Source organism: Rhincodon typus, chromosome 25 (genome assembly GCF_021869965.1).
Source record: "Rhincodon typus isolate 14 chromosome 25, sRhiTyp1.1, whole genome shotgun sequence".
Classification (NCBI taxonomy): Eukaryota; Metazoa; Chordata; class Chondrichthyes; order Orectolobiformes; family Rhincodontidae; genus Rhincodon; species Rhincodon typus.
Window position 1 is genome coordinate 35,428,640 of NC_063356.1, and position 12,192 is coordinate 35,440,831.

Consider the following 12,192-nt stretch of genomic DNA (forward strand, 5'->3'; position numbering starts at 1 on the left):
ATAATAAATGGTGAACTGTGAACTTCCGATCTGCAAAGGGTATATCTATTGACATAGCGAGGAGAAGCAACTAAGGGAACGGATAGCTAAGTCTTAATTGTGTACCCTTTAATTCATTAACGGGGTGCGGATGTCGCTGGCTAGGCAGCATTTATTGCCCATCCCTAATTGCCCAGAGAGCAGTTCAGAGTCAACCACATTGCTGTGGGTCTGGAGTCACATGTAGGCCAGACCAGGTAAGGATGGCAATGCCCTTCCCTAAAGGACATCAGTGAACCGGATGGGTTTTCCCAACAATCGGCAATGGATTCATGGTCATTGTTAGATTCTTAATTCCAGATATTTTATTAAATTCAAATTCCACCATCTGCCATGGTGGGATTCAAACCCAGATCCCCAGAATGTTATCTGGGTCTCTGGATTAACAGTCCAGTGATGACACCACTAGGCCATCACAGTTAAGCTGACAGCATCAAAGAGCTCTATGGCCCAGACCAAGCGGACCCTCTTGTAAACTGTACTTGTGCAGTTTGAGGTATGAGCAAGTAGGGAGGTGAAGCAAAGAAAAAAATGAGAAAAACCAATTAACAATATTTTGTAATTTAACTCATTGTCCTCAAGTGTTCAAGATGCTAAATCAGTGTGGTTATCTCTTTAGGTGAGCTGAGGCACATCACGAAACTGAAACCTTGGGGACTCTATGAAGTGCTGGTGGAAAAGTATGAGTGGCCACAGGAAGAAGCTGCAACATTCACAGAGTTCCTGTTACCAATGCTGGAACTGATACCAGAGAAACGGGCTACTGCGGCAGAATGCCTCAGGCACCCTTGGCTTAATTCATAGCAACCAAATTCATATTTGTTCTGTCCATAATGTAGTGTGGCACCCAGTTCATTGTCTTACAGATACAAATATATCTGTATAAGCTACTCCAATCTTTAGTCAGATTTTACACATTTAGTTGAAAAAACACAGGAAAAGGGATTATGCAGGGGTTTGGATTACAAAGAAATATGTATCGTCACTAATAGCTGCAGAGTGTTAGCTGCTAATGAACAGTAATTTAGTCTACCTTCACCAGTTGTGCTGTTCATAACATGTATGATGAGTACGAGTATAAATGAGTAGTTCAAAATTTACTCCCAAGTCTTTTGTCAAGGAATTGTAAAATCTACAAATATCCGCATATATGGAACTAGAGACCAGATGAAATCTTATACTCGTACCAAAGAGATAGCTAGCTGTGTTTTACACATAGGACATTGACCATTGAATTGGCAATTAAGATATTTTAGAAAATTAACTGCTTTTGCTTTGGAATGACTTGTGGCCAGTCTGCATGCTTTCAAGTCAGCCTGTTTTAAGATCCAGGCTGAGCAGTGGCCTTTCGACCATGTTTTCTCTGGTGGGTTGATGGCTGAGTAATTCATGCAGTTGAGTGCTTAAGATATATCTGTATGTACCAGCTTCCCAACTGCCATTCCTAGAACAGCACTTTAGAAGAAACATTCTGTCAGTGACTGTTGAAGTTCCAAAGTACTTATAAGTACTTGAAATCTCGAGTTTATTATTGGAAACGCTATAAGTTATAAAGTAGGAAATTGATCCTTTCCATTTGTCCTGTCTGTGTTTATATTTACTGCAGATCTTAGAAATGATAACATTGTATTTAAATATTACTGTTTTCTAATGAAGGTTTCTCCATTTTGTGTTTTGTGTAATATCCAGAAAATGTTTTTAAAATTTGCTTCACTGCATAGTCCAGAAAAACCAACTGGAATTAATCATTAATTTGGTCGTGTTCTACTGCATTGCAATGTGGCTTGTTTACCTAAACAGACTATATTTCAAAAAATAAAGTGATCTTTTTGCATATGATTTATGTGAATATTGTACATGAAAAGAAATTGTATTTTCTGTATTTTTGGAGGAAATGATTCTCGACCAGTGCCAGAAGAAAGGACAGTCGAACACTTCAGTAAAGTTCTGCCTTTTTAAAGAAATTTAAAATCCTTTGGGCTATTAAGAGTTCACTGCTACCTGGTTCTAGTTAATGCTATATCCAAAGTGTGCAGGAAAAGTGATGTCTTTTTTTCCTGTTTCAACTTGGAGAATATGCTGTATCACATCTGAATTTGTCACATTTGACCAAAGCAGTTAGATAACCTTGATTTGCTTTTGATAAGATTTGTGTTTAATGAATATGTAGTGTATCTAAAGTCCAGGAATAAGTCCTACCCTTTTGTGACATGTATCCCTATATTGCAGGGCAGTTTTATGTGTGGCTTTACTACCAAGTGAGCCTTAAAATGGTATATCAAAAGTCAAACTGTAACAACTCTGTTCTGTATTGATTAGGATAGCTTTATTAATTTTCTTAGATATCCTGCTAAAGATACTTTATGTTGTCCCAGCATAATTTGTATAAAGTGCAGTAACCTTTTTTCCTCTTTTATTTTGGAATTGCATTTTTTATACAAAGCATCCTACATTTAAATAGCAATGGTATTTTGTAGCCCCCTTCAGGTGGGCAAATTCCTGCTTACAGTAAGAATCCAACTGTTAAAATAGAGTAGGTTGGGTGCAATTCAAGTTTTTTTTTTTCACACACTTTCCCTAACACAATAGTTGTACCTATGAATTGTTGTAGAATAGACTTTATAATAGATCTTATATAGAATTAGCAATGGCAAGCATGACCAAAGAATCTCCCCAATGGCAGTGGTACATCATTTAAGTAATATTCTACATCTTTAAACCATTGTGCTAATACAATTGCAACCCCTGCCCCCAGCTTTCCAAATATCAGAGTGTTCAAAGTTAGGTGAATTGACAGACAAAATCATATCTACTGGCAGCTTATACTGTGCTCAGTGCTCAATACACACTGGATCAAACCAGTCTTTAATTTCACATTACCATTGTCGTATATGGAATTTTAAAATTTGGAATTTTTAAAACATTTTAAGTCTTTGCCTTGTAGATTGAAAAAAAACACGAAAGTTGATTGTGGAGTTGAAATGTAGTGAAGCGTACTTTCGCTGCAGAATTCCATATGTTAAAATTGCGAAATAATATGAACTAACAAGGAGTAAAAATGGGAATAAAGCTATGTAGTTTTCCGTTAATTTTTCATATGCAACATGATTGATTTGCCTATACCATGAATGAAGAAGATATTCAAGTCTAGAAATAAATGGATTTGTTTTTTACATGCTTCTAGGTCAGTGGCCCATGATTTTGACTGCAGTGCCAAAAGCATGCATTTTACCGTGGCTGTTTACACTTTCATTTTATTCGGCAGTAATGCTCTACTAATGGTTTCAATAGCTTTAATTGCTCATAGCTGTTTCATCCCTGTTACACATGTCTTCGTAGCTGTTGGGTATTTGGGATTTAGAATTTTAAGGTTTATTTGGCCTTAAGTTCAGTTTTAAGCTTTGTTTAAAAGATTTTTGTTTCTGATGGATGATGAGCACCAATAAACTGTAACTTTTTGTATTCTTCCCTAGAAATACTGGCAAGAACAGAATGAAGAGATAATCTTCATGTTTGGGTGCATGTGTGGGTGTATAGACTGAGATTCTAATGGACATAATTTCAATTGTTGTCACCAAGACCACTGTACAAAACTACACCTCACTGAGGAATACTGTTGCCGGAGTGTGATGTTTGTTCGGAGTCTATATTGCCGTTTTAAGCACCATTCTCAACTGGTAGTTTAGTGCAGATTTGGGGAAATGCTGCTTTGATGGAAGTTCTGCCTGTTGTATCAGTTGTTGAAAAGGATCATAGCCTTGACTTTAACAATTCTAGTGGACTTGTCACAGTTCAAAAAGTAAGTAGGCAGTTTTTCAAGGTGTTTTTGTTAACTTTTACTTCCACAATCAATTCCTACCCGAAGATAAATATATTGTTCATTCTGTGACTACTTGTAAAACCTTACCATGCAACATAGACACATTTGTCTGCAAACAAATGGGGGATAGCATTTAAATTGTGTACAGGAGCAATGTCGGCACAAATTTATTCTTTTTCTTCTCCATAAGCTCCTGAGTACAAAGTGAACCAGTAGTTAATACATAGGCCCAGATTTTCCAATTGTGATTTGAAACCTTATTTCTGATTCCTATGGGAAATTTTTTTAAAAAAAAGACACTTGCCTTTAGATTAATTACTCACTGAAGTTTCCTGGCCTGGGAGCCTTCTCTTCTGAAGCAGCAGAGAGAGATCCAGAAATTCACAACAGAAGTGGACTGGATTAGTGTGGAAACCAAGCTGTGTTTTGCATCACTACGTGTTGTATCCTAAGATTTGAAGGTCCTGCCCCTTCTTTTAAAAGCTACTGAAAGATGGCAAGTGTGTGGTTAGCCTGGTGGGCAGGGTGCCAGATAAGTAGATGAGATCTTTAGGGTAGGTTAAAGAATTAAGTTGAAGGTTGCGGGTGTGCTGTTACTGATATCTGATCCAGCTGGGTTTTTTGTCAGTGGTGAGTCGGGCATTCAGTTTAACAGCTAAAGCTAGTTTTAAGCTCTAAACTAAGGGTGAAAAGAACTGTCCAAAATCTCTCAACTCTAAGGGACTGTGTGCACGAACCCACAATTTTCTGGGTATTCTGTCAAAGTCAGCTACCTCACAATTTCCACGTGGTTCTGACTTGCAACAAATTGCCATTATCACTTTGGGCTACAATCATAAAGATGACATCCACCATTTAAAGAACTATTCAGTAATTTGGATGTTTCTGGATGCTCATTCATGTTAGACTATTTCAGTGTGCCCTTCTCCTAACAAGGAAGGTATGCTCTTTCAGCACCAAGTCTGTAGTAGGGTGTTGGTGTAATAGCATTACAGAACATTTCTGTGGTGCCTAAACCCCATAAAAACTTTGTTTATTCAAATTCTGCCAGACCTGATGGGTATTTCTAGCACTTTGTTGTTTCTGGAACCCATTGAAACATCTAACGTTTAGTTAGAATTGTCTATGAATGATGTGTAACATAACCCTGAAATGTAATATTCACAATTCCATATTCACATTCTGCATATATTTTTCTCTAAATATCAAAGTTGCCATAATTATAATAATTCCTCAGTTCATTTAAACTTTAGCAAACAAATAAACAATTAATAAAATCTATTAAATTCACTTTCCAAAGACTCAGCCTTGTATTTGTGCATGCAGTACCAGGAATTTAACTCCTTTTTATGGCAATTTTGGTTGGGGGTGGGGAGGAGAATTACCTTATACCTGCAGCATCTATTTTATTTTCTCTCGGACCAATTCCTACAAAGCCACAGACCCAGCAGCAGTACTGTGTCCCTGCCGTTTTTGCTCCTTTTATTCCATGTTTTTCTTATTTAATTGGAAACTCTGTCCTGACTTAGGAGCACTGTGTAAACATTTTTAAGTTCATTTTAATGAGATGTTTCTACCTCCGAACTATCCTTTCACTGTGTCTCTGTACTACAGTGGAGTTGAATTTGTTTTCGTTGTTAAGGAAGTGGCCCAAGAGGAAGCAAACTGAACACACTTTTTGTCCCATTTGGTTAGTGCTGTTATGCTGTTCCCCCAGTACTTTGGTGGTTAAGAATGGTGAAAGATAGTCAAGTCAACATTTGATACAGCAATTCTTTGCAAATATTCAATGTGCATTCCTTTTTTTTTGTGTACCAATTACTTTCCTTTAACCCACACGCATGTAAAATATTCATCTGTGAAATCAGAAGCTATCATTATGTACAATGTAGCTTTATTTTATATTGCACAGGATATGGTTCAGGATTAATTGGCTCCAATTATGTATGTATATATGCGTATCACTTTAGAGTGAAACCTCATGCTGCTGTTGGTGTGATGACTGATTCTTGATTGATATTTCCTCTGACTTCTTTTTGGGAGTAGATATGTCACCTCCGCAATTGACAAATGTCTTACCTGTTGAGTGCCAATCAGCTTGTTTAAAAACTGGCTGAGTTTTTTCAATTTATCGTAGGCCTCCACCACCAGTACCCTGTAATGCCAAAACTGCTGTCCAGTTGGAAGCTGGGGATAAGAGCTTGCCACCCATTTGTGCCTGTGCCCCTACATTTGGAACCCCCCTCTAAACCAGACAGGCAGATTGCCCTGGTTATCGGTTAGGTAATTGGAGGTTGAGGTCCTTGGATGGCTGCTAATTGACAAGAACGCTTTAATTGGTGGTGTGTCGAAGTCCCCTCTTCTCACCCAGAGCTTAATCGGTAAGGTGGCAAAAAGGGAGTGTCTCTCCAGGGCTAAGTAACCCAATTTATTTCTCCTTGCCACCACCAGAGAAGGGAAAAGTCCGCCCATTAAATTCCTGCTGTTTTAAGTAAGATTTTTAGGTTTGTGGACTGATGCAACATCGTTCTAATGAACCAAATACATTAACAGCGTTTCAAGTTGCTGGATGGTTTGTACACTTTTTATTTCTAAAACTTTGCAACTTTTAAGAAATTACATGACAACTTTGACTGAATCTTGTGCTAGATTTTGACAGCTAAGGCTTGATTCAGCATTTGTGTTACTACTTAGACTATTTAATATTTTCCATTTTGGAACAAGGATTTCAAGATGGATAAAAGTAACTTTGAACCAGTCTTCTTTGCATTTTCCAGGCTCTTGATTGTTTTTAATATTGATTTGTTATCCAAACCACTGCTTTTTATAAAGGATTTTTTTACAAAAGAAAAAAATGATGACAGAATTAAAAACAACATAATAAAATATTCATTTTTGGTCCTTTTTTTATATAATGTTATTTGGATTGTGTGCCCAAAATACAAGAAGGCTGTGATCGAAAGAGGTTATCTTAAATGGTCAGTAGCTACATACAAGTTTTGGTTTTCCATAATTGGTATTGTTGAGTTTTATGTTGGTCCCTAGCAAGAGGATAAGATCAGTTTTAAATTCCAAAGCATTTAGGAATCCTACTGTGCTTATTGTAGGTCACTGACTGCATAGTCTAGAATAAATACTAGAAAAATGCAGTTACAAACACATGTTTTGGTATGTCTATGGCATTCCCCCTCTCCTGTTGGTATTAGAGCCTTTTCTATAAAGAAACCATTGTCTTAAGATAAACAAATATTCATGAAGGTACAATAGGTTAGTTAATGCAACCATTATTTTGTGGTAATGTTTTAATCACTGAAGTGCAAGTAAACATGTATGCTTAAAAATCTAGGATAACAGTCTGGCATATATAGAGTAATTGTCATCTGAGCTGGTCAAAATGTCAAACCATGAAAGAATAGTTTATTAATATTAACTCTAAGGCATTACAAGGCAATAAAATTGTTGTTCAATACAATAAATTACAAATTTACTCAGTTTCTTTTGCTGGTTGAATGTCATTCAACGATAGACATGACTTGTACAGTAAAATAATTTGACATGAATATGAGGAGTAGTGTTCTTTTATTTGAGCAGCAAGATGATATTTAATTGCAAGCTACAAAGGAATGTTCATGTGTTGATGTATAAAACACCAGTTTTTGGATTAGGAGCATCTGTGAAGTTGCAGCTACCCATTTCCATACCCAACAATACTACTTTTGTGCTCTGTGGCAAAGAACTTTGCAATAATACTAATCTTACTCTCCTCTTGTTTTGGGATTTTTGCAACTTTTCAAAACTAAAATCTAGATAAAAAATATCCTAAGTGTTTCCTAAGCTAGAACTAACTTTTAATTATTGATGTTTGCCACCCATACGAATGTTAGATTTCAGATTTACAGTCCAAATTGGCATCCAGTAAACAGAGGTTATTTGACTTGTTGCTTCAACAAATCACCTTAATTGAACTCAACAGCAGGTGTCATTAAGTTCTGCTTTTGCGAGATGTTGAGCAGAGGAGAAATACAGTTTCTTCTATTTAAAACAAATGTTGGTCATCCACTTAGATTAGGAAAAAAATCCCATATTCCTATGAAAACAGCCTTAAATCTTTGTTCAGAAATGGTGTAGGTGAGATTTTTGATTTGTGACAAATCAAAGCAGCATCAATTCTTCACGTCTAATTAAAACATGGCATATACATTTTAACTAGTTCATCACAAGAATTAGACATAGATTAATAGGAACTTTTTTTAAAGTGTAAGGGACATACATTCAATACAGTATACATACAGTACAGAGCCATAATACTTCACTGTACTTGGACCCAAGATAACAATGCTAGTGCTCTTCCTAATGAGGTTTATTTGTATCAACACAGTGGCAGAAATTAAAACCTTTTAACACACTAATCCTCTGACCTTGATGCCAAGTAGCCTGGCCATCAATAGAATGAATCAAAGTAAATCACATTTCATAATTTCAAATTACAACTTGGATGCAGTTCCACAGATGAACAAACTGCTGTATTAGCTTAGCCTTTTGGGAATCTGCAACATAATTCACCTGCTGAGGAGAATATGAAGATTCTTTGATCCATCATTGTGAACATACTGAACAATTCTAGAAATAGAAGAATACAATACGGCTGTGAAAAATGTTAGTGTCGCATTTCAAACTGGTGCAATATCTTTACCACTAAACTGTTTGTACTACTGATCTGAACTGAAATGAAAAGATGCACAGTTATTTTAAATCAGAATATAGCTTGGTGTTGAAACTTCATTTCTTCTAAAATATTTGATCCTGTTCAGACTTCTGATCCACGACGAATGTCATATTCTGTGACTAAACTGTGGATGACTTTACAAATGACTTACCATAATTGAAATGAATGTTGATGTCATCTTTAGGCATTGTCTGCATCTGCAATACAGGAAATAAATGCAATAAGGTGTTTAAAACTGATTACCATATAAATGAGTAATTGGCTTTGAGAGATGACATATCTAATAGCAATTCTAAGATTAGCATGCATCTGTGTATACAAAACATAACTTCACTTTGATCCTCGTTGTAGCTTTGATTTTGTTGGGATATGAATCGAATTGAGATTTTAAAAAAAAATGTAATAAACTATTTTGATGTTACTGATCTTATGAGGAGAGAATCGCTCTTCCATAATTGCATTCCACTGACACACTTGGTCTTTCTCTGAATCATGGTCATTGTGCATGTGCAATATACTAATGTCATTATGAAAATGTGTTGTGCAAAATTTAATGGAAGTTTGTTGTTGTCATGGTACCTTACACACTTTTTGAGCATAATGCGGATTAATCCTAGGTACTAAAATGGAAGGGGAAAACAGGCCATCAAATTGTGGTCTCACCTGGTTGGTACTGTTGGAATTCTGCAGGAATCCAATAACTGAAGATGAACACAGAACTACTGCTATATTAAACAGAGGAGAGAGATTTTATGGTAATTGGTTTAAACAAAAGGCTTGAGGAGGCAGGGATTTTTTTAAATGCAGAGGGCTGTGATCTAAATGCACAATTTGAATTGGCAGAGAAACAGATTTAATGAGCACCTTCAAAATGTGAGTTGTGTGCATATGCTTGCAAGGAAAAATGTGCAGGGCTATAAGCAGAGAGTCATAGTCCGGACACAGTCAGAGCTTTCACGTGTAAAGGAGACAAGTTAGGTACATTTACTGCTGCTATTCTGTAATAAAGTTGAAAACAAACAACTGGAAATACTCAAATTTTGTTGGCAGAGAAGCTAAGACAGTGTTTAATGTTTTAGACTCCCCCACCCCCCAACCAAACCCAGAACTGATCTTTAATCTGGCAGTAATAGTGGATCCCCATTCCAACACCAACATATAATTTCACAACTCTTACAAGGATTTTCAGTTTTTATTTAAAACACACCTCATCCTAAATTTACCTGCATGCCATCTGAAAGGACGTGATCTACACCTGTAAGGTCTGAATTTCTGTCATTGCCTTGACTTTCTAGAAAGTGTGATGAATAGAAAAGTTAAGGCTTGTCATTTGCCATTGTTCAGCTCATCTACATCATCCTGTAGTCTAAGGCAGTGGTTTTCAACCGATGTGCCAGTGTACTTGCAAACTGTTCAGATGTGCCGTGATGTTTTGTGCAAAGATAAGGAAGTTCAGTGTTTCATTTGGTGGCCCAATGGTTAGCACTGCTGCTTCAAAGTGCTAGGGACCAGGGTTTGATTTCAGCCTCTGGTAACTGCAAACCCCACACAGAGATAGTAGAACTGCTGATGTTGGAGTCTGAGATAGCAAGGTGTAGAGCTGGATGAACACTGCATCAGAGGAGCAGGAAAGCTGACATTTCAGGTCTGGACCCTACACAGATATTCTCCTGTGAGTGCATGGGTTTCCTCTGGGTGTTCTGGTTTCCTGCTGCAGTTCAAAGATGTGCAGGTTAAGTGGATTGTCCATGCCCTAAATTTGAGGGTTCTTAAAAAGCAACATCTTTTTAAAAACTTTCAATTAAAATTGACCATAGTGCCCAGAGATCCACAGGCTAGGTGGATTAGCCATGGGAAATGTTGGGATACAGGGATGAGGTAGGGAGTTGCTCTTTGGCGGGTTGTTGTAGACTTTATGGGCCAAATGGCTGGCTTCCACATTGTAGGGAGTCTATGTAAACCAAAATTATACTAAAATTCAATTAATAATCAAATTTAAAAGTGAGATATTGGTCTTGTGATACTAAAATGCAGGAACCTTCTAAATGCAGAGGGCCACAAGCAAAATTGAGATCTTGTGATAGTTTAAACTAATAACGAAGCCAGAGTGCATGATTTTTTTTATTGAAAATGAGACAAACAAGCTATGGACTGATGGGAGTATTCATTAATGAAGCAAGCTTTCAGTGGCATTCTGAACAATACCTCCCTGGATCAAAATAGCTGCACACATCAGCAGACCCAGGTTTCGGACTAACCTGCAAATTGCAACGTACTTTGTTTTGCTCTAATCCATTTAATTCCGATTATGTCATGGTTCAATACATGGGGAACAGATTTTAAGAGTGGCAAATAGTTAGAAATAGTTCAGCTGAGCAGATTTTGAAAATGTCTTTTTGTAATGTGAAGCATTCACCATTTGATCCTCCTTTAGCTTGTTGCATGCATGACATTGCAAGCTTCTCCAGTAAGACTGTAACCATAGTGAATGTGAATTTATGAACGATCAAATCAGCTGATAAAAGTGGGTGTGCTTTGGAAATTGTTTGTTTGCCTCATTGAATTGTGTCGTGTTACTGAAAAAGTTGGGAACCACTGATCTAAGGCTTTCCTCCCTACTTACTATATGACCAAGTTTTGAGTCACCTGAGAACATGCTGATAAAACCTCTTGCATTAATGCTGTAGATATAGCAAGAAACCCAGATTCTGCAGTATGTTGCTGACGCAGGCTTCCATTTACAAAATAACCTTTAACCGTTACACGCTGTCTCTTGTCACAAAGCCAACTTCGGATCCAATTTGCTAAATTGCCCTTGATCCTGTGGGTTCTTATCACCTTGACGAGTTTCCTATGCAAGGGCAAGGGTGGTGTCTCAGACTTAGGTGGGGAGTTCCTGGACTAGGGGGAGAAAGACAGAGTCAAGGTAAGCAGAGATGCAAGACCTTGTGAAAATCCTTACTAAATTCCATCTATACTACATCCACAGCATTATCCTCATCCAGATTGTGTCACCTCCAAAGAAATTCAAATGTTTCAGATATGATTTCCCCTGTCAAAACTATGCTGACTATACTTGACTAACCCTTCCTTCTCCAATTGGAGATTAATTCTGTCCTGAAAGCTGTTTTTCCCCCAATTGTTTCCCAACTCACCAGCTTATGATTCCTTGGTTTATCCCTACCACTCTCCCATTGGTACCACATTAGCTGTCATACAGTCCTCTGGTACCTATCTTGCATCCTAAGAGGATTTGAAAATGAGTGTTATAGCCCTACCAACTCCTCCCTTGCCTCCCAGAACAGCTTGGGATACTCTGGGGCTGAGGATTGTCCAGTTTTAAGCCCACTAAAATTACCATTACCATCACCTCCTTGACGCTAATTTGTTCAAGTCCATCACAAACCTCTTCCCTATTTCTATGCCTGCATTATTGTTCTCTATTATGAATGGCTGCACTCACAATTTGATATTTGCCCTAATGAGTCCCACACCTTCCTTGTCTATCTTCTTGTACTAGTATTCGTAAAATGTTTTGAGGTTTTCCTTTAGCTTTTTTATGCCCACTCTTTGCTTACCTAATTTATTTTTTTTAATTAGCCCCCTC

At 37.3% G+C, this 12,192-nt stretch overlaps 3 protein-coding genes across 3 annotated transcripts in view; 1 reads left to right on the top strand and 2 right to left on the bottom strand.

Annotated features, from left to right (window-relative positions):
• Positions 1-1,878, top strand: part of srpk1a (SRSF protein kinase 1a) — a 77,082-nt gene extending 75,204 nt beyond the window's left edge. The window contains exon 16 of the mRNA XM_048612107.1: positions 659-1,878. Coding sequence (XP_048468064.1) covers positions 659-843 — 185 coding nt within the window. The 3' untranslated portion in view covers positions 844-1,878. The remainder of the gene's footprint in view (positions 1-658) is intronic.
• The window catches only part of LOC109913838 (cadherin EGF LAG seven-pass G-type receptor 2-like), a 990,249-nt gene that overhangs the window by 702,604 nt on the left and 275,453 nt on the right, over positions 1-12,192 (bottom strand). The gene's annotated exons all lie outside the window — the stretch shown is intronic.
• lhfpl5b (LHFPL tetraspan subfamily member 5b) overlaps positions 8,754-12,192 on the bottom strand; it is a 131,432-nt gene continuing 127,993 nt past the window's right edge. The window contains exon 3 of the mRNA XM_048612108.1: positions 8,754-8,782. Coding sequence (XP_048468065.1) covers positions 8,766-8,782 — 17 coding nt within the window. The 3' untranslated portion in view covers positions 8,754-8,765. The remainder of the gene's footprint in view (positions 8,783-12,192) is intronic.